This window comes from Danio aesculapii, chromosome 13 (genome assembly GCF_903798145.1).
Source record: "Danio aesculapii chromosome 13, fDanAes4.1, whole genome shotgun sequence".
Classification (NCBI taxonomy): domain Eukaryota; kingdom Metazoa; phylum Chordata; class Actinopteri; order Cypriniformes; family Danionidae; genus Danio; species Danio aesculapii.
Genome location: NC_079447.1, coordinates 34,216,442 through 34,240,156, shown reverse-complemented (window position 1 = coordinate 34,240,156; position 23,715 = coordinate 34,216,442). Strand labels below are relative to the sequence as shown.

At 38.8% G+C, this 23,715-nt stretch overlaps 1 protein-coding gene across 1 annotated transcript in view; it reads right to left on the bottom strand.

The window, feature by feature from the left end:
* kiaa1109 (KIAA1109 ortholog) overlaps positions 1–23,715 on the bottom strand; it is a 213,017-nt gene that overhangs the window by 137,298 nt on the left and 52,004 nt on the right. The window contains 2 exon segments of the mRNA XM_056470418.1: positions 263–418; positions 500–617. Of these exon segments, the coding sequence (XP_056326393.1) occupies positions 263–418; positions 500–617 (274 nt within the window).

The following is a 23,715-nucleotide window of genomic DNA, read 5'->3' as shown; positions in this document are numbered from 1 at the left end:
ATATAAAAAAAATAATAATAAAAATAAATTAGTCAATCAAACAAATCAATCCAGTCTCAAATAAGTCTCAAAAATAAAATTTAAAAGACACCATCGTTCGTGACATTATATATGGTGAGTAGTACATACATATTCATTTTATATTTGCTTGCATGCATGTTTAAAAAAGGCCGTATTAATTTGTTAGAATTTCTACAGTGTTTAAATGTATAAACGTTTATTTTAGTTTTTACGCAGTGCGTCTGATATGAAACTCTCTTACCGTTCTCCTGCTGTTTGGTGGAGCAGTCGATCCAGTTGTGCTGATTGGCGGCCCAAATCATCTCAAACTGGTGGAAAAGTATTTTAAACTTCCATGAATATGGAACGAATGAGTAGATGTCTGGTTCACTGTCACTGGCCCAGTCCTGGATCAGATCTACAGATGACAACAGGAGGAGGTCAGCTCGAGGACACACTTCACCACACAGGGACTTACAGATAAAGAGAGAAACATCACCTGTGAAGAAGTTTTTCTGTGCATAGATAAAGTGATACGTGGCTTTGTAAACCTCAATTTCACACTGCCAGGACTGAGGCATGTTCCATACGCGTGGATAACTGGCTATTACATGAAACTGAAAACAAACAAACAAACAAAAAAGAATACAACAGATGTTATCATGGAGAATGATTTACACATTGTTATCCAATTTTATTATTATTTCTTCACTTTATTTTAGATTTAGTATATTAAGAAGCTGCGTTTCGAAGAAATATTATTTTAAGCCAATAAAAAATTCTAATATATATTCATCTCTTGTTTCAAAAGCCTAATAGTAAAAAAACCGAGATTCTAAATGTATTCAGCACCACTATGAAGATAAGTAAGGTCCTTTTAAACGTATCTTTTGATATTTTTTGCATGTATATTGTGAAATTTGTTTGTATGTTTGTAGTGAGGCAACAGCCATATTTATTGCCTCATTTATTTTAGTTTTGCCCAAAATGTGTCAATGTTGGAGTAAGCAGTTTCTTTTTATTAAAAAGTACTAAATACTTTCTTCCGGACCATCTTGTTGCAATATTAAGCTGGGCCTAATACAATCATCACTAATAAATTTCAGAATATATATTCATCACTTGTTTCAATACCCCAATACACATTAATGCTGATGCTACAAAGTCTCCCCAAATAAAAAATAAATAAATCAAGTGCTGCGTGGGTGAATATCAGCTAAGTGGAAAAAGGCTTTGCAATATTCAATAACTGAATTTTTACAAAGATTACTTCACAAGAGTCATGTTTAAAACAAATTTGCTTTCTACGACAATAAATTTCCAAACAATTACTGTCAGACAGCAAATTGCCTGAGCAAGCAATGTTCCCTTTATCTGTTTTTTACACATCATCATATTTTTGTGCAGTAGAAGTTTGAAGTTGCTTAGCGTATTAAAGGGCAAATCTTTTTATAAATGCGCCACAAAATCATGTAAATCATATAAAATCATGCGCCATACTCACAGCTAGCATCTCAGCCTCCAGCAGGGTCCTGTACTGCATACTGCTGGTTGTATCTACATGCAATAACTGGCCTTTAACAGTGGGAGAATAACCTACACAGAGTTAGAAAGACCAAAATACTATTAGATTCAGTAAAACAAAGGCGAAACTGAAGATTACAATAGAACGCCTCATAAATTACATCAAAGTGGACCGATATGTCTTTATCACAAATCTAAGGTGTTCACAGAGCATGTCTTTAAATGTACAGCTCAAATCCTTCAATAACGCTTTATAATATTCGATGTATACGAAGCATTTTGGGTGAAAGAACAAGCAAAAAATTTGTTTCTCTTTAAATGCAAATGAGCTGCTATTCCCCAGCCCTTTACAAAAGAGGTCAGAACCTTAACAGCTCATGCCTTAGTTACAACTCCAGATATAAGTTTTTTTTAATTATTAATATTAAGTCTTGTGATGTGCACATTACTAGAACAAAACTGTTAAAGATTTGAGGTAGTATTTCAGTGCAATCGGGTGTGTTTAATTAGAGTTGGAACTAAACTGTGCAGAGCTGCGGCTCTCCAGGAACTGAGTTTGACACCCCTAGATTTGACAATTAGGATCTCACTCAATAAATTCCAAAAAAAAGTTTTGATAATTTAAATAATATACAGCATAGAAGTTCCTTGAATATCACACAACCTAATATAACAGCTGACTATATTAAACTAATAATATAATATAACACTAGCCATATCAACCTAGAAAATAGCAACCTTTTTTTTTTTCCTTCATCGGTCATAGTACTGATGCACCAATACCATTTTTTGGAACCGATCCGATCCTGATAACAAAACTCTGAGTATCGACCAATGCAGATCCAATCTGTTATTATGTTCTGTTAATCATAAACTTAAATAATACATCTTCTTTAGTAAAATAACAGATCTTTAGACCTACTGAATATGACAGATAATACAATCTCACAAAACCAGATACTTGCTGTAAACTAGGCGACATTATTGAGCTTTCGTTATGACATTAATAGGATGGTTGCAGTCCAGTTTTTGTTTCTTTTTTATTAATAATATATTTTTTTAAAATCTGTAATAGGCTACCACTATTGACCCTCATCGCTGGTAAAACAGCCAGCTTTTCAGCAAAGCCTGATATTTTCCGGCAGGCTTGACGCAGACTAAACTTAACTGTCTGAGGCCAGTTTTACTTATTAATCACTCCCTCGCATGAGCTCCCCGTGAGTGAGAGGAAGAAAAATGAAAGTGCATCAGCATCGAGGAAAAATCAGATGCCCAAGACATAATCTTTCAAATCTGACTTATACTAAACATGTAGCAAATATATGATAGGTCTGTGGAACAACAATTACAGTGGAGCATTAATTAAACCCTCATATTCCTTTTATGGAGCGAAGCAAATCATCTGCCTACACAGTTGCGTTCATTGTTCATATATTTTTGTTGGACAAATAATTTCTTATTGGAACAAATTTTGCTTGTCATAATTTGTATCTTAATTTTAATGTATTTGTTGTTGGTCAGTTATCTATAAAATTCGGAAGAAAAATTAATGACATATGAGGTGAAAGTTTAAAACAAGGTCCACTTATATCGAGTTCAGACTGCATGATTGATTGCAAGTAGTCGTGTCACGAATGTTTTCACCCTTCATGACTATCTGGGGTAGCGTTCTGTAAGTGCTGTGTTTACACTGTAGGATGGATGGGCGACAGGAGAGTTCACACTGCATGACTTTAAAATAGGAAGAATCACAGACAACTTTGTCCAAACTACGTCTCACAACCAAACAAACACGAGAAGTGACATAGAAACAACACAAGGTCACGCAATATATCTTTCGGTATTAACTAAGTAATAGAAAAAGAAGGCTTTAGTTTTAGAAACTTGTATTTCTCACCTGACTTCTCTACTCAACTTTTTGTTTACTTTTCGACATGATTGTGATATTGATCAGATGACATGTCAAACAGACACAGTGCTCCTGCCAAATTTACTCTAGTTTTTTTCTTGGGTCCATTAAACTGAAAAGAGGCGCTTTTAACTTTTCCCCCAGCCTCCGGCTGGCCTGCAGGTACCCGTCTTGTACTAATGAATGCTGCCCTCTCATTGGCTGTAGGTGATCGCCGATGTTATTTTCAATCAAAACACATTTCACACGGCATGATTTGAATCGCCGACAGCTCCAGATATTTAGCGCGCCAAATATTTCACGAGCGTCTGTGATTCATCGGCGATTCTCTCATATCGCGTCCTTGATAGTTCACACTGTATGATTGTCACTCATGTGAACGAGCACAGATTTGCCTGTGATTTCAGGCATTTGTTGGAGATTTTACAAAACCTATCGGCGAGTCAAAATCAGGGCTAAAATCATGCAGTCTGAACTCGACATTATACACTCCAGTGCAAAAATCACAAACTGGTTTGTTAAGTAAAATTTTTTTATAATAAAATTACTGTGAAATATTCAGAGTTTCAGAGTAGTCTGTATTAAAGATTTTCACTGTTATCACAAAATCATTTCACTTTTATTATTTTAATCAACTACTTTGACCACAATGAGCCAGGCTTTAAAAACTATTCGCATCACTTAAAGTATTCTAGGAAGAATAAACTCGTGGGAAGGATGAGAGAACAGAAACTCATTGTAAGAATAATCTTACAGAGCAGCGCACATTGAGTCTGCGCAGCCGGTGCATGAAAGAAGCGAGTGATGCATCATGATCACACAGCGCGCAGCTCTTCTGTATCTGCGGACACTTCCAAAACTTAGCCTTAGAACATTTGGGATATAGTGGGCCAACATGACACCTTTTAGTGCCTGATATTTGGCTACTTCATGGCTTTTGTTGGCTTTTAAATTCCACAGATTATAGCGTATACGCAAGATCGCATTTGGATCGGTCCCAGCTGGCCGATACCCGATACAGCAAGAATGTGTGGTATCGAACTGATAACTAATCCAAGTATTGGATCGATGCATCCCTAGGTCACAGTACACAAGGTAACTATAGAAGAGTCAGACTTATTAATAAGAAAATGATCAAAACTCATTTTTTTTTATTTTAGAGTGGCTAATGGTTTAATGCGATTCAATGATTTATGCTAAGCTAAGCTAAAAGCACTCCAGCCAGACCCGAAGATCGGCTGAATACATAAAAAATGGTAAACTCAACTGTTTAACTTTAGGGAAATTGTAAAATGACAACATTTGCAAAAAAAGTGGAGTGTTCTTTTAAACAAAAACCAACTGTCAATCTCATTATGTACTTAAGTTAAATATTTCCATTTTTACCATTCTCCCCAACAGTCATGGGTATGTTGACCTCGAGGTAAGAACCTGCTCCTACATTCACATGGACCGCATTAGTCTCCTGTGAAGCCAAACGGATTACGGGTTAAACAAAGTAAACAAAGAATAAATAAAGTGCACATTCTTCTCCAGGATTTCGAGTTCCTATGAACTTTGTCCTAACAAAAGGTTACTCAAAAGAGTGTGCCATTTAGAAATGAATCATTAGGCGTGTATGTGTGCAAATACCCTATTCTTGGTGAAAAGCAGATCTATCGTCGCATCAGCTATAATGTTCATTCGCAGTTCGAAGGCAAGAATCTGGCGTGGTTTTCCTGGGGTGGGAACTTCACTCACTTTCATGGGCTGATAGTCAGCAGGCAAAAAGAACTTCCACAGGCTGTCTCTGCAAGGGTCAAATCAAAGTGCAAAGACTTTATTATAGTACAGCACATTAAAGTCTAAGAATTACTGCCTTTATTCACTAGTAATACTGTCTAATATACAACCAAAATTATATTCATCATGAGAAGATCAACAAAAGTGTCTTGAAACACGAAGACTCATTTCTACTAGATTTTGTGTTGCTCCTCTTCAAACACAATGTTAGAACTCATTACTTTTAATCATATGAGAAAACCAGTTAATTAATATGTCATATTTTAGATATAAATTAATAATCAATCATTAAAATGTAATAATCTGGCTAAATAAACATTGTGTTGACGTCACAGATTATGATGTAGCAAATGGCTCCAGTAATCAATGACGTGTCAGTGTCTCATAATTATTCATGTAACAGCGTGTGCCTATTCAGTGAGAGTATTCTTCACTTGATTATTCAGTACAGTGTGCTCTGCTTTCCTTTCACAAGAGCTTTAAACTGTGAAATTAAGAACATTATGTGAGAGGCACGTTCGTGGATTGCAAGTGTTTGTTTTTGCTTTGCAAGAGTTTCTGCACAGCATAAATTCTCATCTATATACACCAAGTGTTCCAAACAAATGATTCATTCGCCTTGTGAGCTCCTTGATATAAATAAAAAAGCATAGATCTTAAATAAACACTGCAAATAAGAATCGATAAAGACTAGGAATGGACTTGACATGTTCTAGTGCATTTAGATTGCTACAGCTACTTTTCTGACATCCTCCCTAGTTCATTTTTTTATGATCTATATAGGCTGCTATTGACAGTTCGTTCACAGTACTTTACCACCTTTTCTTTTTTAGAAAGAGTGCACACACTTTAAAATCAGATATATATAGTTACGGTCCGGTTTCCCCCACAAGTCCAAAGACATGGTATAGATGAACTGGATAGGCTAAACTGACCGTAGTGTATGCGTGTAAATGTGTTTCCCAGTGATAGGTTGCAGCTGGAAGGGCATCCGCTGGGTAAAACATATGCTGGATAAGTTGGTGGTTCATTCCGCTGTTGCGACTCTAGATTAACAAAGGGACTAAGCCGAAAAGAAAATAATTGAATGAATATATTGCTACATGCCAGCACATTTTATTTCGTGTCTCATTGTGTGTTTCTGTCTACCCCCCATTCCACTACCCTGTTTGCTCCGCCTACTGCAGTCTCTGATTGGCTGTTTCGCTTGTTCTTGCTACAACCAATACCATTACTGCTGCTTCACAACTCTGCTCCAATCCCAGCCAATCCCCTCATGCCACCTGTGCTTTAAAAGGCCTTCAGTCCTGCAGTTTATCAGTCTTTGGTTTCTGTTTAGTCTGTCTTTGACCCTTAGTATTTTGGCTTGCTGCATATAATTTTCATTTGTGCTTTGCTAGTATTTTGATTGCTTGATATCCCCATCTGTTGATATTGTTTGTCTTTATTTGATTTACAATTTGTTATTGTGTAACTGTTAATTAATGAAAATGTAAAAATGTTCATTAATGTTCTATGGTTTCCAGGTTTTCCAGGATGAATGGATAACCTGGACATAAGCAAATTCCTGCATGGATTTGTATTATATATTTTTAATACCTTTATAAATCCTGTGCATTATATTTTATCAGTCATTGTGTTTATAATGCATTGTAGCTTTAACATTATAAGGTTTATAATGCACGTGTTCATAATGCATACAATAGGGGTGTCAAAATGAATTGTTTCTTCGGTGCACCGCGATGCAGACGCGGGCAATTCTGTATTGGTTGAGTAATAGCTCATAACCAGTTATTACGTACTGAGATCATTTATCTCATATATGCCATGTCGTGGTAGCTTACTATGGTGAGGGAAGAGACGGCAAGTAATTAAAACACTCCAAACTACTTTGGACACACAATTCACTACATGTGTGTTTGCTAGAGAGCCTTCACTGACACCGAAGAAGCCCCTATTTTACTGCTGAGGAGAAAATAAAAAGTAAACTCCATTTATCGCTTTCTCACCCTAACTGAGGTCCTCTTGGCTGTTACAGCGATACTTCTGGATACAAATACGAGCGCGTGTCTGCAGAGCGAGTTTTTCCCACCGCGTCTATCATGGATCAGCTGTAATTGCCGCTGACGTTTATCAGTGTCACTCATCGGTGAACAAAGCCAGAGCGTTAGAGCCAATCGCAGCCCTTTCTGTTGAGCACGTGACCAATCATAGGGGTGTAAGAACTCACATATTTACATTTGTTTATTTGCTATAAATGCTCATGTTGTTCTGTGCAGTTTTTAAAGGTGCAGTTCATACTGTATATCTGACTTTTTGTATAAAAGGACAAAACTGTATTACAAGTATATATAAATGTAAATATATTTATACGTTTTAATGCAAGAATTGCTGTGCTGTGAAGTAAAATATAAAATTGTGTATGGAAAGCATCGTCAATGCACCATGATGCACCGTAATATCGAATTGAACCGAATCAATGGCATTATAATCGTAACCAAACCAAACCGTGAGACCAGTGTAGGTTCACACCTCTAGCATACAATGCATTTGTTGCACATAATTGTGAATTGCGCTGCGCTTTTGTGGGAAGCTTTATTAATCCTAATATGAAGTCACTGCATGAAAATTTTTTATGTGTGCTTGATGAATAAACATAAATATTTTGTTAATGGCCATCTTCCCCTTAGCTATTGTTTCACTCTGCAGCTTACGATGCCCACTTCTGCAACATTTTTCACAACTGAGATAGTAACTACTAACTGCCCTAAATAGGGTGTTGAATAACAAAAACGTGTGTGTGGGTGTGTTCAGGTACCTCTGTCTGTCAGCCCATGGGCCATAGTTAAAGTCTGTTCCTTTGCCACATACAATGTCCAAACCCCAGCAGGGAGGCAAGTCCTGTAGTTTGGCATCTTCAGAGCAGGCTTCTGTATCTCCATTCTCCAGTTCCTCTGGGACCAAACCTAAAATAAACACATGCATACTCATTACTCCAGTGTTTCAAATATGTAAGATTTTCATATGTTTTTTAAAAGAAGCTTACTCTGCTGCAGCTCAGGAAATATTTATTGTAAACTGTGATACAGTACAGTTCTTTTCACATTTATTCATCGAGGACACATAATAGTGTTAAAGAGTGAAAATAAAGATATTGTGCTAAAAAACGTATAATTTATTTTCTTCAAATAAATGCTATTTTGAACTTTATTTTCATTACAGAATCCTAAAAAGTAAAATAATTGCCATAAAACTATGCAGAAAGAAAACGTTTTTAACACTGCTATTTGTAAGAACTTTAAAGAGCCCATATTATACATGAAACAGGGTCATATTTAGGTTGTAAGGGTCTCCAACAACAGTCTAATATGCATGCAAGGTCATAAAACACTTTTATGGTCTTATAATCTGCATTTATTTTTACCTAGTTATCCCAACGACTCCCATATGAATCGTTCAGCGATTCATTTGTTCCCAACCCCCTCCTCAGCACGAAGCTAATCTGCGCTGATTGGACCAATGACAGCCTGCTGCGATTGGTCGACAGTGACAGGCTTCAGCACGAGACAGAGTGAAATGCCCAGCTGGTAATCAACTATATAAAAGTAGTCACAGTGCATACACGCTTCATAGTGTAAGGCTTTTTTCACACACACACACAACCCTCCTCAGAAGAACTGGGGAGATCGACGAGAGTCTCTCTCTCTCTCTCTCTCTCTCTCTCTCTCTCTCTCTCTCTCACACACACACACACACACACAACGCTCCTCAGAAAAACTAGGGAAAGCGACGCGAGTCTCTCTCTCTCTCCCTCTCTCTCACACACACACACAACGCTCCTCAGAAGAACTAGGGAAAGCGACGTGAGTCTCTCTCTCTCTCTCTCTCTCTCTCTCTCACACACACACACACACACAACGCTCCTCAGAAGAACTAGGGAAAGTGACACGAGTCTCCTGTCTCCTAGCTTACGATCGATCGCCATAGCAATGACAAACGGCAGTGGAACGCGAGCTCACAAAAGCCTTTAACGTTAAATCCGTAAACAAAGCGGCACGCGTCGCGTTTTTAACGTGGCTTACATGTGATAAGAGAATATAAAGAGTAACCGCGTGTACTGTACCAGGTTAACAACTCATCTTTGGGTAGAGACTGTCAATATTATCCATCTGAGCACAGCGTGACTTCATTCGACCGGCGGCGTCTGTGTGTGTGTGTCTAGTGTTTTTTCTGTGTTAGTGGGCGGGGCCGCAGGTTTCAAATCTCCCTGGTTTGCGCGCGTAACTACTGGCGAGGCTTGTGTTTCGTGGCTGCGTCATCGCGAAACACCTAATGACTCGTTATCAAGACGACTCGTTTGAAGCACTATGAGTCGACTCTTTTATAGATGAATCAATAGTTTTAAACACTGTACACTTACAGATTTAAGCCTTAGCTGGATATTTCACTTCACTTAGAGCTGTGTGACACACTACATGGAAGGGCATTTTCAAAAACCCATAATATGGGCTCTTTAAAGAACCGAATAATTGATCATAATAGAACAGCAAGTCAGCATATTATGATAATTTCTGAGGGATCACATGACTCTGAAGACTGGAGTAACTATGCAAAAAGTTCACACCAAATGCGGAATTAAAATTTTGGCCTAAGTTAATTACATACAACACTGTCATGATCACCAGCGATCTAAAACACCAGAGTTCGCTGGAAAACATTCACACACACACACCACACGAAGACCAGAATGCATTGACCCAATTAACACCTGCTCCAGCTGACCGTCATCCAGGCACTCTCTCTCACACACACACACATTCACAGCTGTGGCTCATTCCCACTCATCGCAAGGACTATTTGTTTCTTCATTGTCTGTTGTTTTGCGTTGCTTCCATGATGTCCGCGTGTTCCTGGTTTGTTTTGCTTTGTTTTAGTTTGTCTTGTTTTGTCATAATTTTTTCATTAAATGTTTAAATGCTGCGTTTGGATCCACTCTTTGTTTTTTCTTCCTCTGAACTTTACACTGGATGGTAACAAACGCAAACATGAGTATAGGGGCGAATTATAACCACAGGGTGCGAATGATACAGAAAGAACAATGCGTTCACAGCAAACATGCAGAATTCACCTCAAACGTGCCTTCCGCACAAGTTCAATTAATTAAACGCAGTAAAAAATTAGGGTAAAGAGAAAAACATTCCCTGAGTAAACTAGAGCTAGTGGCGCTGTTCTCTGCGTTTGGTGTGAACCCAGCAAAACAAATACATACTTAAACTACAATCAATTTGATTTTTGTTTATTTATTATTTTAAATTGCAATAAAATGTCAAAGTTTTTGATCAAGTGATAGCCTTAGTAAGCAGAAAAGTCTTATTTTAAAAACATTAATAAACTTACAGATCCCCAAATGTTAACCAGTAGTGTTAAACAAAATAGCCCACTGTTAAAGCAAATACACCACTAACATCTTCGTACTTACAAATAACGAAAGACTTGCTTACCTGGTTCATCCTGGTAGTAGTAAATGTCCACATCATTAGACTGCATGACCACAAATCCCTCACCCATGAGCCTCGGAGGTCTGCAGACAGAAAATCACTTTTCTAACAACTGCTCCATCACTCCAACACATCACTAATCGTTACTGACTAATCTTCTAGCAAAGCAATTAATTACACCAATGAAAATGAACCTACGCTTACTTTCAGCTAAACCGTAAATGACAGAGAGGGGAAATAAACTGATCCATAAAGCATATGATAATGTTCAGGTCGTTATGCTAATGTTATATTCAATCTAAATGAAATACCACAGACCGATGCATATAATTGTTGCAACTAATAAAACAAATGAACGGCTGTAATCAGTTAAATAAGCCTTGCATTTAATACAGCACTCGATTAACCCTTGATAATTATATTAAAATAGCAATACACTTAAAGAGCTTGCTTTATAATGAAGTAAAATTACTGTGATATTCTCATTATGGCAGAAATCAACAAAATAATTCCACATTTGTAGCTGAACAATCTGTACTAGACGTTTTTTTTGCAGATTTGCACTATTTTAGCAGTATTTGAACTTCTTATTATAACAGCATGCCACTCAGTGCTATTTTTAACCATGTGGTTTTGGCTGGAGTGGCCACTTACAGTCATTTACACCCGTTTTAACATGTACATTTCAAAATCTGTCCATACTGCACTTTTCTGTGTTTATCACACCTGTCTTGCAAGTGTGCTGCATCAATCAAGTCATATGGCCACATTCTCACATTTTCTATTTTACACTGCATCATCTGTACTGTAATGGTCACTGGCCACATTACCTCATTATCACTTATACACAGCACCTAGTCTATTTATTCTGCAAGCACATATGCATCACTGAACTGATTTACAACACTATGTCCATAAAATAATTTAACAATGCTCCAAAATAAGCCTTGCAAGCCTGTTTAAGTTTATGGTGCCATCTATATATTAGATCTATGGATGTTTGTATATAGTGAATGATTATTTTGTTCAGTAATTATCTTTTAATAGATTAAATGCACAAAACGGTAAGCAACAAATCTGTTAATAATATTGATAAAAATTGTAGCAACAATAATAAATAATAATAAATTGTCTGCTGCTGCTGAAGATATATATATATATATATATATATATATATATATATATATATATATATATATATATACTATATATACACACACCACACACACAAATTAATTTTTTATTTTATTGTATTATCTCTAAATTTCTAAATATGTTCGGTGACTAAATATTATTTAATAAAATTGGGGGAAAATATATTATTATTATTATATTTGGAAATAATATGTAATATATAAACTCATGAGCCACTTTATTAGATAGACCTTACTAGTACCGGGTTGGACCCCCTTTTGCCTTCAGAACTGCCTTAAACCCTCGTGGCATAGATTCAGCAAGGTACTGGAAATATTCCTCAGAGATTTTGGTCCATATTGACATGATAGCATCATGATAGATTTGTTTTTTTTTTTGATTTGTCGATTTCATGCCACATCCATGAGGCGAATCTCCTGTTCCACCACATCCCAAAGGTGCTCTATTGGATTGAGATCTGGTAACTGTGGAGGCTATTTGAGTAGAGTGAACTCATTCTTCTGTTCAACAAAACCAGTATGAAAAGAGCTGCACGATTCTGGCTAAAATGAGAATCGTGATTTTTTGCTTAAATAAAGATCATGATTTACTCACGATTCTGTAGATGTAAAATAATTTAATATGGGTAGGCTATTATTATTGTTATTTCTCAAACATGGTAAAACAACAATAATAATATTATGTGTAGGTGTACTGTTGGTTAAAATGCAAAATTTGAATAGACTTTAAATATGTTCCTGTTTGTTAATCAAAGTAAAGCGACGACATCAGAATACAACTCTTCATAATTCTGAATTGAATTATGTTGTTTGAGACATATGCTTATCATTTGTCATTGACAACAATTTTTAATACAGCACTAGATTAACCCTTGATAATATATTAAAATAGCAATACACTTAAAGAGCTAGCTTTATAATGAAGTAAATGAATGTGATATTCTCATTATGGCAGAAATCAACAAAATAATTCCACATTTGTAGCTATTTATAAGGATTTTTTCATCATATGCTTTATTGCCTGCTTATGTGCATTATTTCTTGAAATTCTAAAATTCAATCAATAATCACAATCAGATTTTCATCCCAATTGTAACTAATCAATCATCATGCAAAGCCTAGTAATGGGTGCTCAAAATAATTTAATGATAATAAAAAATTTTATCTAATCTATCTGATCTGATCGACTAGAGATTATTTGACTTACTCATCGTTCTGAAGGCCCAGGTATCGTGGACTGGGCACCAGCATGAACACGCACGTTCTCCAGCGAACCTTCACAATGTGCATGAACTGATCCAAGTGGCTGCTGGGCGGTTTGGTGGCATATGTCAAGAAAGCATCATCAAAATTCATACAGAGGGTCTGAGGAAGATGGTGATTACCAAACGCTACACGACCCTGAAGGCAAAACCAGAAAGAGTGATGTCAGTCAATATCAGTTTTTGTATTGTCACAATACAGGAGAATAGGGACACGTGACAAAAATAACGACTATTCTATTTTCTATACCAATTTGGTAATACTGACATGGCATTAATTTAATTTTAAGTAGCCCCTATTATGGGTTTTTGAAAATGACCTTCCATGCGTGTGTAACACAGCTCTAAGTGAATGAAAACATTTAGCTGATTTTTAAATGTGAAAGTGCACCTTGTTTAAAACTTGGAGTCGTTTAAATAATTTGTCGTACATATGGATCTTTTGCCTGTTCGTATCGACGTTGACATGAAACAATACCAAATATGAAGTGCCGGATCTGGCAAAAGGTGAACCCCACCTTTCCCTTAAACACTATCGGAGTGTGGGTGTGTGTGGGATTGATTATGACTAAGATAAGTGGATATTAATGAGAGAACGATTAATGCTGATTAATGCAATAATCTACCTTGCAATGGGGGATTCGCCAGCCATTTGTTAAAGGAAGGATCAGAAAAGAGTATTGATGTATGGGACTTTGTCAGAGCTTGACAGGAACTTTACAGTACATAGTTCAAGGACCAGTTTCTTCCTTCATTTCAAAAGTGTAAGTAAGTGTGATCAAAGTGGTTGCCTCCTTGTTTTCTCTAGCTTACAAAATGTGTATACAATTGTATTTTGTTAATTTGTAAATCGCTCCACGTGGCTTGTACTGTATCTGGTTAACTCCTTATTTTCTCATATCGTGTCTAAAGCCACGATGAAAATGCGACGCATGCTGCTTTGTTTACGGATTTAAATGCATTTGTGAGCTCGCGATCCTCTGCCTTTGTTGTTGCCATGGCCAACATCAGCAGTCAAGTTTCAAAATGGTTCAGCTTTTGCCACTGTGTGGATTAATACTGAATGTGTCATTGTTATTACTAACTTCATGGTTAAGAATAGACAAATATGCTGGTGTTTAACTGCATTGCACTCCTGCATTGGGCTCACACATAGACTCTGAACTCTGGCTACTTCAACAATGTCGATAAGCCATGGTGGATGTTTCTCTCGGTCTCGTGCTGAACGCAGTGGACCAATCAGCGCAGATTAGCATCATACTAAGGAGGGGTTTGGGAACAAATGAATAGCTGAACAAATCATATGGGAGTCATTGGGGGTAATTAGGCAAAAATAAATGCATAATTTAGGACAATGAAAGTGTTTTTTGACCTTGCATGCACATTAGCCTTTTGTTGGAGCCCCCCAAACCAAAATATAACATTTTATAATGCATAATAGCCGCTCTAAAAATATTTTTTCATGTCTTAAAGGCATAGTTAACCTTAAAAAATTATTCTGTCAATTACCAAATCATTTATGAAGTTTTTTTTTTTTTTTAACACGAAACAAGTGTTTTTGAAGAATGTTAGAAACTGATAGCCATTGACTTCTATGGTATTTGTTTTTCCTACTATGGATGTCCATGAATACCAGTTTCAAACATTCGTCAAAATATCTAGATATAAAACAAAAAAAAAGTGTCTGGAACCACTTGGTGAGGAGTTTTTGGGTGAACTATCGCTTTCATATGTTCATTTGCAAACCTGGCTCGATGTAAAAAAAAAAAGGCTAGACCAGGTGCTCAGTTTTTCAATTGACTTGCAAAAGTTCTCAAATTAATTAAATAAAAGTAAAATAAAAATGTGTGTTGTTGTTATTAACCATGGAGCATTAGATTATTTCGCAATCCTTAAGTCCAATTTTAGTATTCAAGAAAAAAAAACATATAACGTATATAAAGTTAAAATATTAGTGAAGGCTAGGCATGGGACGATAACTGGTTTCAAGGTTTACCGCGGTTTGGAAAGTCAAGGTTTTAATACCGCTAAAAATTCTGTTATACTGTTCCCAAGGTTTTTAATGTATTTTTTATTTATTGTAAAGAAACGCTACGGTTACTAAAGTAACCCTTCGTTCCCCGAGGGGGGAACGGAAATGCTATGTGGAAACTTCCACTATGGGGATTTCGTCAGAATCCAATCATCTGAAAGAGTATAAAAACGGGCCAATGAAATGCCAATGAGTTGGCAGCGTCAGCGTGCACAGCTGGCGTCAATGACAATCAATCATGCTATAAAGACGCAGCCAGTGCCATGCTCGACATCCTTTTCTAGCTGAAGAGACTTTCACGCTCAACAGCTAAGGGACAATCGTTGTGGCAAAGGAACATAGCATTTCCTTTCCCCCCCTCGGGGAACGAAGGGTTACTTTAGTAACCGTAGCGTTCCCCTTCGGATGGGGAACTCCAATGCTATGTGGAAACTTCCACTATGGGGAAATCTATGGAAAACGCCACAACGAAAGAACCTTACTGCGTCCCTGGCGAAGGGTGTGCCACGCAGTAGAGCGAGCGCACCCACAACGCCCCGAGACACAGTCTTCCAACGTGTCCCCTGGCCCTCACTTACCTGTTCAGAACAGTTATGCTTTTCGGGGAGTCGCAATAACCCAGTAAAATAGGTTTTGATACGACAGTACGTTGGGAAAGCGTTCAGTCCCGATAGGGAGGACGCTGCGGAGCTCACCTGTTACCCAGAGGGGAGACCTGGTGACAACCTATGGACTAGCCCAGAGATGGGGAGTCCTTGCATAAGGATGGTTAGCGGGGAGGGAAGACACGAGCCTGCCCTAGAAGGGGGGACTATACCGTGGCTGAGTGAACGTATGGGATCGCCAGCGGGGATCACACATAGCAGGCACTTATACCCAGAACGCGGGCTGACCAGCGGGCATGCCGACAACGTAACGGGCCAACACCTGACTCCTCCGCTGAGTCAGGTGCTGGGGGCCTCGGAGGAACTCTGCAGGGTTCGCCAAAGAAATGGGGAACTAAACTGACAAAGCTGAAAAAGCGCACGTATCTCCGGGTTAGGGAGAAAGGCGCAGCAAGCGTGTTTCGACACCTCAACCGAATCGTTTCCTCAATCACCAAGGGTTGCCTAATACCCTTGAGGAAACCGGCTCCACTCGCAGATTGTAACCTTGCAAATGTATTGGGTGTCACCCAACCCGTAGCTCTACAAATGTCTGTCAGAGAGCGCCGCGTGCTAACGCCCAGAAGGATGCGATGCTCCGTAATGGAGTGCGCTCTCACCCCCGGGGGACACGGCTCACCCTGGCCCAAAGGCGAGGGAGATGGCATCCACTACCCAGTGGGCCAACCTCTGTTTAGATACGGTACTTCCCATCTGCCGACCACTGTAATGGACAAAGAGCTGGTCAGAGGATCTAAGGCTCTGAGTGTGGTCCCCATATATTCGCAAAGCGCGAACAGGACACAACAATGAAAGGGCTGGGTCTGCCTCCTCCGCGGGCAGCGCTTGCAGGCTCACTACCTGATTGTTAAACGGCGTGGTAGGAACCTTGGGCACATAGCCGGGCCGGGGTCTCAGGACAAAGTGAGAGTAGGCCAGCCCGAATTCTAGGCACGAGTCACTGACCGAAAATGCCTCCAGGTACCTAACCCTCTTAACCTATGCCAACAGGACCAGCAGAGCTGTCTTCAAGGACAGAAATCTCAAGGATACTGAGTCGAGTGGTTCGAAGGGATCCCCACGTAGGCTCGTAGCACTACCGCGAGATCTCGAGGGTATGAGAGGGGGGTGGGGGAAAACATCTGCCTCGCACCTCTGAGGAACTGGATGATGAGGTTATGCCTCCCCACGGTGCCGCCATCCAGCATCATGATGAGCGGAGATGGTGGCCACGTAAACCCTCAGTGTGGAGCGCGACAGCCTTCGCTCCACCTGTCCTGAAGGAAAGAAAGCACAACACTGATCTGGCAAGATCGGGGGTCTTCTCGGCGAGAAGCGCACCACTCAGTGAATAGACTCCACTCCAGGGCGTAGGCATGCCTCGTAGAGGGTGCACTAGCCTGAGTGATGGTATTAACCACCGCCACCGGTAGATTACCTAAGTCTTCCTCGTCGCGTCTTATGGACCCCACGTGGAGGTTCCACAGAACTAAGCGAGGGTGCCAGATGGTGCCCTGTCCCTGAGAGAGTAGGTCCTCTCTCAAAGGGACTCGCCAGGGGGGGCGTCGCGAGGAGGGAGAGTTCTGATATCCAGGTCCGGTTGGGCCAGGGGCGCAACCAGCAAGACCTGCCCCTCGTCCTCCCTGACCTTGCACAGAAACTACGCGAGTAGGCTCACTGGGGGGAGTGCATACTTACGCATGACTCGGGGTGGAGTCGCCATTCTCCCGGGGAAGGAGCTGCCGTGAGAGCCTGTTGGCCGCACGGTTGAGCCCAGAGGAGCAGACGGCGAGCGAGCTGAGACATGCAGCGGGAGCGTATACCCCCCATCCGGATGGAATACGCTACCGCGGCCGTGCTGTCCGTCCTGACCAGCACGTGTTGCCCCCTCAGCACTGGTAAAAAGCGGTGCAGAGCGAGAAACACTGCCAACAGCTCTAGGCAGTTGATATGCCAATGCAGCTGGGTTCCCTCCACAGGTCCGCAGCAGCATGCCCGCTACACACGGCCCCCCCACCCCATACTGGAGGCATCTGCCGAAACGACAGCCTGCCTGGACGCCTGACCTAGGGGCACACTGGTCCTTTCCAGGGGTGAGGGTGCGGTGACACAGCGCAGTGACAGTCACTCGGTGTGTGCCCGCGTGCCATGCGCGTCTGGGGACCCGATCGTGAAGCCAATGCTGTAGTGGTCTCATATGGAGCAATCCGAGCAGCGTGGCCACGGCTACGGATGCCATATGCCCCAGGAGCCTCTGAAATAATTTCAGGGGGACCACTTTTTTTCCTGTCGAACTCTCTCAGACAGTTCAGCATTACCTCGGCGCGCTCTCGTGAGAGGCGCGCCTCCATAGTGATCGAGTCCAGCTCCAACCCGAGAAAGGAGATGCTCTGCACGGGGGCGAGCTTGCTCTTTTCCTGGTTGACCTGAAACCCCAACGGGCGGAGGTGCCGGAGCACCTTGTCTCTGTGCATAATCAATTGCTCCCGAGAGTGGGCTAAAAATCAGCCAGTCATCGAAATAATTGAGCGTGCGGATGCCGGCGAGCCGAAGGGGCGCGAGGGCACCCTCCGCGAGCTTGGTAAAAACTCGCGGAGACAGAGAGAGCCCGAAGGGGAGGACCTTGTATTGCCACGCTCAACCTTCAAACGCAAACCGCAAAACTGCTGGTGGCGTGAAAGTGTGGAGATATGAAAATACGCGTCCTTCAGATCTATTGCTGCAAACCAATCCTGAGGACGAACGCATCGCGTGATGCGCATCTGCGTAAGCATTCCGGAGCGCAGCCAGTGAAGGCAGGTTCAAAATGTGCAGATATAGGATTGGCCATAGCCCACCGCTTTTTTTTTTTTTTTTTTTTTTTGGGCACGATGAAGTGCGGGCTGTAAAACCCGCGCTCCATCTCGGCTGAAGGGCCGGCTCGATTGCATCCTTCGCCAGGAGGACAGCAATCTCCTCTCGCAAGACGGGCATTACAAACTAACATTTTAATTAATGGTTTTTGGAACCTTTTGCATAATTTAAATGATAATAATAAAAAAAAAGAATCAAATATTATTTTGAAAAAGGTTTTGTAATTAATCATGATTAATCACACCCAACATTAAAATCAGATATTCTACATTTATTATACAAAATAAGGCTAAAAAACAAACTAACAAAAATGTGTAGTTTAAATATCTGATGTTTTAAGCATTTGTAGTATTAATGAAGGCCAGTGTTAGTAATAGTGATGGAAATTTCATCATCAAAACAGTAGACGTGAAGCCTAATTTTTCAAACCTCGTAAAAAAACATACTGTATATGAGGTTTGAATTGTTTTTGCACTATTTGGTTAGTCAAAAAGGCACTAACACCAAATTGGGCCAATGTTTGACAGCATAAAAAGTAAAAAAAGTTAAATAAAATAAAATAAAAAAAGACAGAAGAAGAAAAACAACAAACTACTGAAAATGGTCCAAGTAATCAACATATTCACAAGCGCTTGTGTGAGGGGAATAAAAAGAATCAGCATTTCTATTACTTTAAAAGAGTACAAAGACAGTTTTATTGCTCATTATTTCTGGAAAGACAATACGCAGACATGCCAGTACAAAAACAAACAAATGAAGAAGAACAAAAACAACAAACTACTGAAAATGCCAATAAATAATCAATGTGTTGACGAACGCGCTTTCTTTGAAGCGAACAAAAAGTATCCAAATCAGTACATTTTTCACTCAAGGTATCTGGAATTAAATGTGCAAACGTGACAGTGAAAAACAAAAAAAAAAACAGAAGAACAAAAACAAATTAACTGAAAATGGCAAGGGAAGAAAATATATGCGAAGTTGTATATTAAATCAGTACAAAGTCATCTTTATCGCTCAATTGTGAGAAAGATAAGACTTCCAATAGTTATCTTTTTAGTATACATGTGCTGAATGTCTGTGTTTATGCATGCTATCAAATGAAGTACACTTTACCAAATTATATTTATATACCCTTCCATGCTATTGCTGTGCATTAAATGCAAGCTCAACAAAGATGCAATGCCTCATTTATTTTGGCTTTGGCCAAAAATGTGTCAATTTTGGACTAAGGCATTTCCGTTTTACTAAAACATACTAAAGACAAATTTTCCTTCTGACCATCTAGCTGCAATATTAAGCAGAGCCCTTTCTTAGAGAATTACCATTCAAATAAAATTCATATGGGATGGCAATAGTAAAAAAAGCACATTTGTTTATGTGGAACACCGTAATTAAGAGACATGGCTTAGAGTTCTCTAATGTGTTATGTATGCAAACGATTAGAAACAACACTGTGGGTAAACCAAAGAGAATTCCACAGATTTGGAAGTCCTTCTTTGAGAATGTAAAAGTGACCAGCTGAGTGGTGTGGAAGATTTCATTAAACTTAGCAGTGTGCAAACATTTTATTTGTTTCACACAATTTTTTTGTATTATTATTTGAATTTTTGTGTTTACAGTGTTTGTATTTATTATTATATTTATTTTATCTATTTGATATCCTTCTTACCTCGTTGTACAGCACAGTAATCAACTATTGTTGTGTTTATTTGTGCTTTATAAGAAAATAAATCAATTAAAATAATCGTTTTAAGGTCCCACAACTCTGGTATCATTTGATTAGACGCAACGTTTCCTAGTAAGAATACAACAATGCAAATTTGTTCTCTTATTTTTAAGTTTATCTAAGCTTGTATTATACTAACTATGCATTCATATTTTAAAAACAAGAGAGACTTTAAGAAAGAGTAAGCAGTTCTGTAAAGCAGCCAGCCATACAGCGCATCTGTCCACACAGTATCAAAATGTGGAATGTAAAAATTGTAAATGTATTCAGCACCACCCCTTTAAGTCTATTGAAAATAGTCTTTTGTTAGTTTAACATGTATATTGTGAAATTTGCCAGGTATGTTTGTAATGAAAAAAAAAAACAGGTAATTATTAGAAGTGCAACGGATCTCAGTTGATCTGAGATTTGTACGGATCACAACCATGATTCGAAACACATATGACCCGCAGATTAATACTTTTTTTTACTTGTAGATTAATCCTAAATTTTTAACGATCGCAGAGAGATCGCCTCTCGCATCTTTTAAATCACATGTATGAAAGCATTTAGGCTTTCCTGTAAAATATAATGACTACTGAAGAAGTTGTGCTAGGTTATTCGGGATGTGGTGGGTTTTAAAGATGTTTTCTGTCTATACTTGTTTAGCCTGCATTAATGCACTCAGTCTAAGCTGCACGATTAATCATCAAAAGATCAGGAGCTCAACACCTACGCAACATATATTATAAATGATGCTGATTTGCATATGTTTATTAATCCTTCGAATTGCTGCATTAATATCAGTGTTTGAAAAACGCAAAAATCAAGAAAGAGATTCAGTCTCTAGTCTTTTGAGTTATGAAGTTACAAACAGTCAAATAACACAGAAGTACTGGGATAACAGTTTATAGTTTGGATAAAACCACTGATGTTTTGGTAAAGAATAAAATCCCCGTCATATGCATTTAACTCGATGTTGAAAAAAGAAAGTTGTAGGTAGCAATTACATTATTTAACCAATTAATGGCAACAGCCAGCCATCAAAAATATGGAACTGAATAATTCTTCAAAAATGATCCATCTAGCAATGAAACATGACGTTTTATAAGTAAATAACTGAATCATTTATTGAAAATGAGACTAAAAATAAATAGGAATAGTACAGATTGTAATGTTAGATTTCAACATTTAGCGTTTTCAGCAACAGTAGAAGTAACAGTGAATTTTTCACAGTACTGAATATATTACAGTTTATTTTTATTCAGCTGATTATTTCTTTATTTTATTTTTAATAAAATTACAGGTTTTAAGTTAAGCTTCTTAAAACCAAGTGTCTTGCAATACTGTTTTTTAAATTATTGGAAAGCAAATTAAATTTGTCTCCTCCCTCTTTGGCTGATTTGAAAAATGGTCTGATTCATGACTTAAAAACATAATGTGATCCGAATCGTGAGATTTGTGATCCATTACACCACTAGTATATTGATATTAATAAATGCAAAACATTTTGGTTTGGTTGTTTTATTTGGTTTTTTTTTTCTTCCCCAAAAGATTATGTATGTTTATATGCAGATGTTTGTGTGAGCACATGTAAATGTGTGTGCGCATGAATGATTATAGAGGTGTATGATTAAGTATTTGTACATGTACATGTGTTATCAAAAGTATCAAGTTCGATACTAATAAGTCGTGAAATTTAAAAATGTCCATTTCCTGCTAACATTTGAGCACATTCTTAAACACAGCTGATAGGCCATTGTGTTCATGTGGTCAACAGAAATGACTGTGATTGGCAGTGAAGGTCACCACTCTTCACCGATGTTCACTGAGTGCAAACACAGATACAGGGACTCTGAAGCATTTCAATGTCACATCAATCAGTCGGTCTGTTTATGAGCTGACATATGAGCAATCTATTGACGCATCAATCTTTATGGCATAAATCACTTTAGAGTCCCTGTATCTGTGTTTGCACTGGTGAACTGATGACCTTCACGGCCAATCACAGTCATTTCTGTTGAGCACTCAAATGTTAGCGGAAAATGGACATCTTTACAATTTCAGTACTGATTGGTACCAAATTCAATACTTTTGGCAACCCTAATGTGTATATATTTTCATATGTGTCATTGCATCGTATGTGTTTTTTATCCATTTATTAGTTCCTTCATTGATTTGGTGACATGGAGGATGCTCTCTAAAATGTGATTAGCTTTGGGCTTAACAATAAATAATATCTATAAGTATCTGTACAGCACATTTATGCGCAATTACATGGTCTAACACAAGCACTTACATGATTGTTTGAGCTGCTGTTCAGATTTCTGAGGATAGATGGGATGCCAAGTATAATCTATAATGAGCATGAAGTTCGGCACACTCCAGCAGTCCACCCAACCAGCCCTGCAAGCAAACACACAAAACAACACACACAAATGCAACAGAAAAGTCAAAGGGCAGTCCAAAACGAAGAAACAGTGACAGAAATAGAGCAGCAGCACTCTCTTACTCAGCGTGAGTCATGTTCCTCCAGCGTGGTTTGCTGTTTTTGGGAGGTGCTCCTTGCCCTTCTGCTGGCATATTGTTGTCTGGAGGGCTCTTAGAGTGCTGGTAATCCTTCGCAAGGGTGAGCAGCGGGTACCGGCTGGGGTGACAGTCAGGCAGGCAAAGGCGCATATCCGTGTCCTCAGCCTGGATGACAGTTCAGAGTTGATTTAAGGTGTCGGGATGTGATATAAGGTTGTAATGCATGATCGCATGTGATTCAGAACAGACGAAAGTGTGTGTGTGCGTGTGTGGGAATGTCTGTAGAGGTGTACACTCACTCGCAAACAGAAACGTGTGTTACAGGTGACCGGACAAACTCGTGAAATGGCAAAGTGAAGTCAATATTCAGCGTTTCCCCACAGGCAGCGAGATAAACTACAGACAAAGAGCAGGAACAGGTTGTAAGTTTTTCAGGAAGCAAAAAAAAATGGAGGAAATGAAAATCAAATAGACTCTAGGGTTTAATGTTCAGAAGTGAGACTGGTGTCATTTTATGGTTCATATTTTTTGCTTTACAGTCTTTTGTGAGGCACTAGTTGAAGTATGGAAATTACTAAACATATTAGCTCAGACAAGCTATTTGAGTAAAATACAATAGAATGTGTACATCTCTATCTATCTATCTATCTATCTATCTTTTTATCTGAACTATTAAACCTCCTTTGATTTTTTTTTCTTTTATAAATATTTCCCAAATTATGTTTAACTGATCAAGGAAATTTTTACAGTATGTCTGATAATATTTTTTCTTCTGGAGAAAGTCTTATTTGTTTTATTTCAGCTAGGATAAATGCGACCTCAA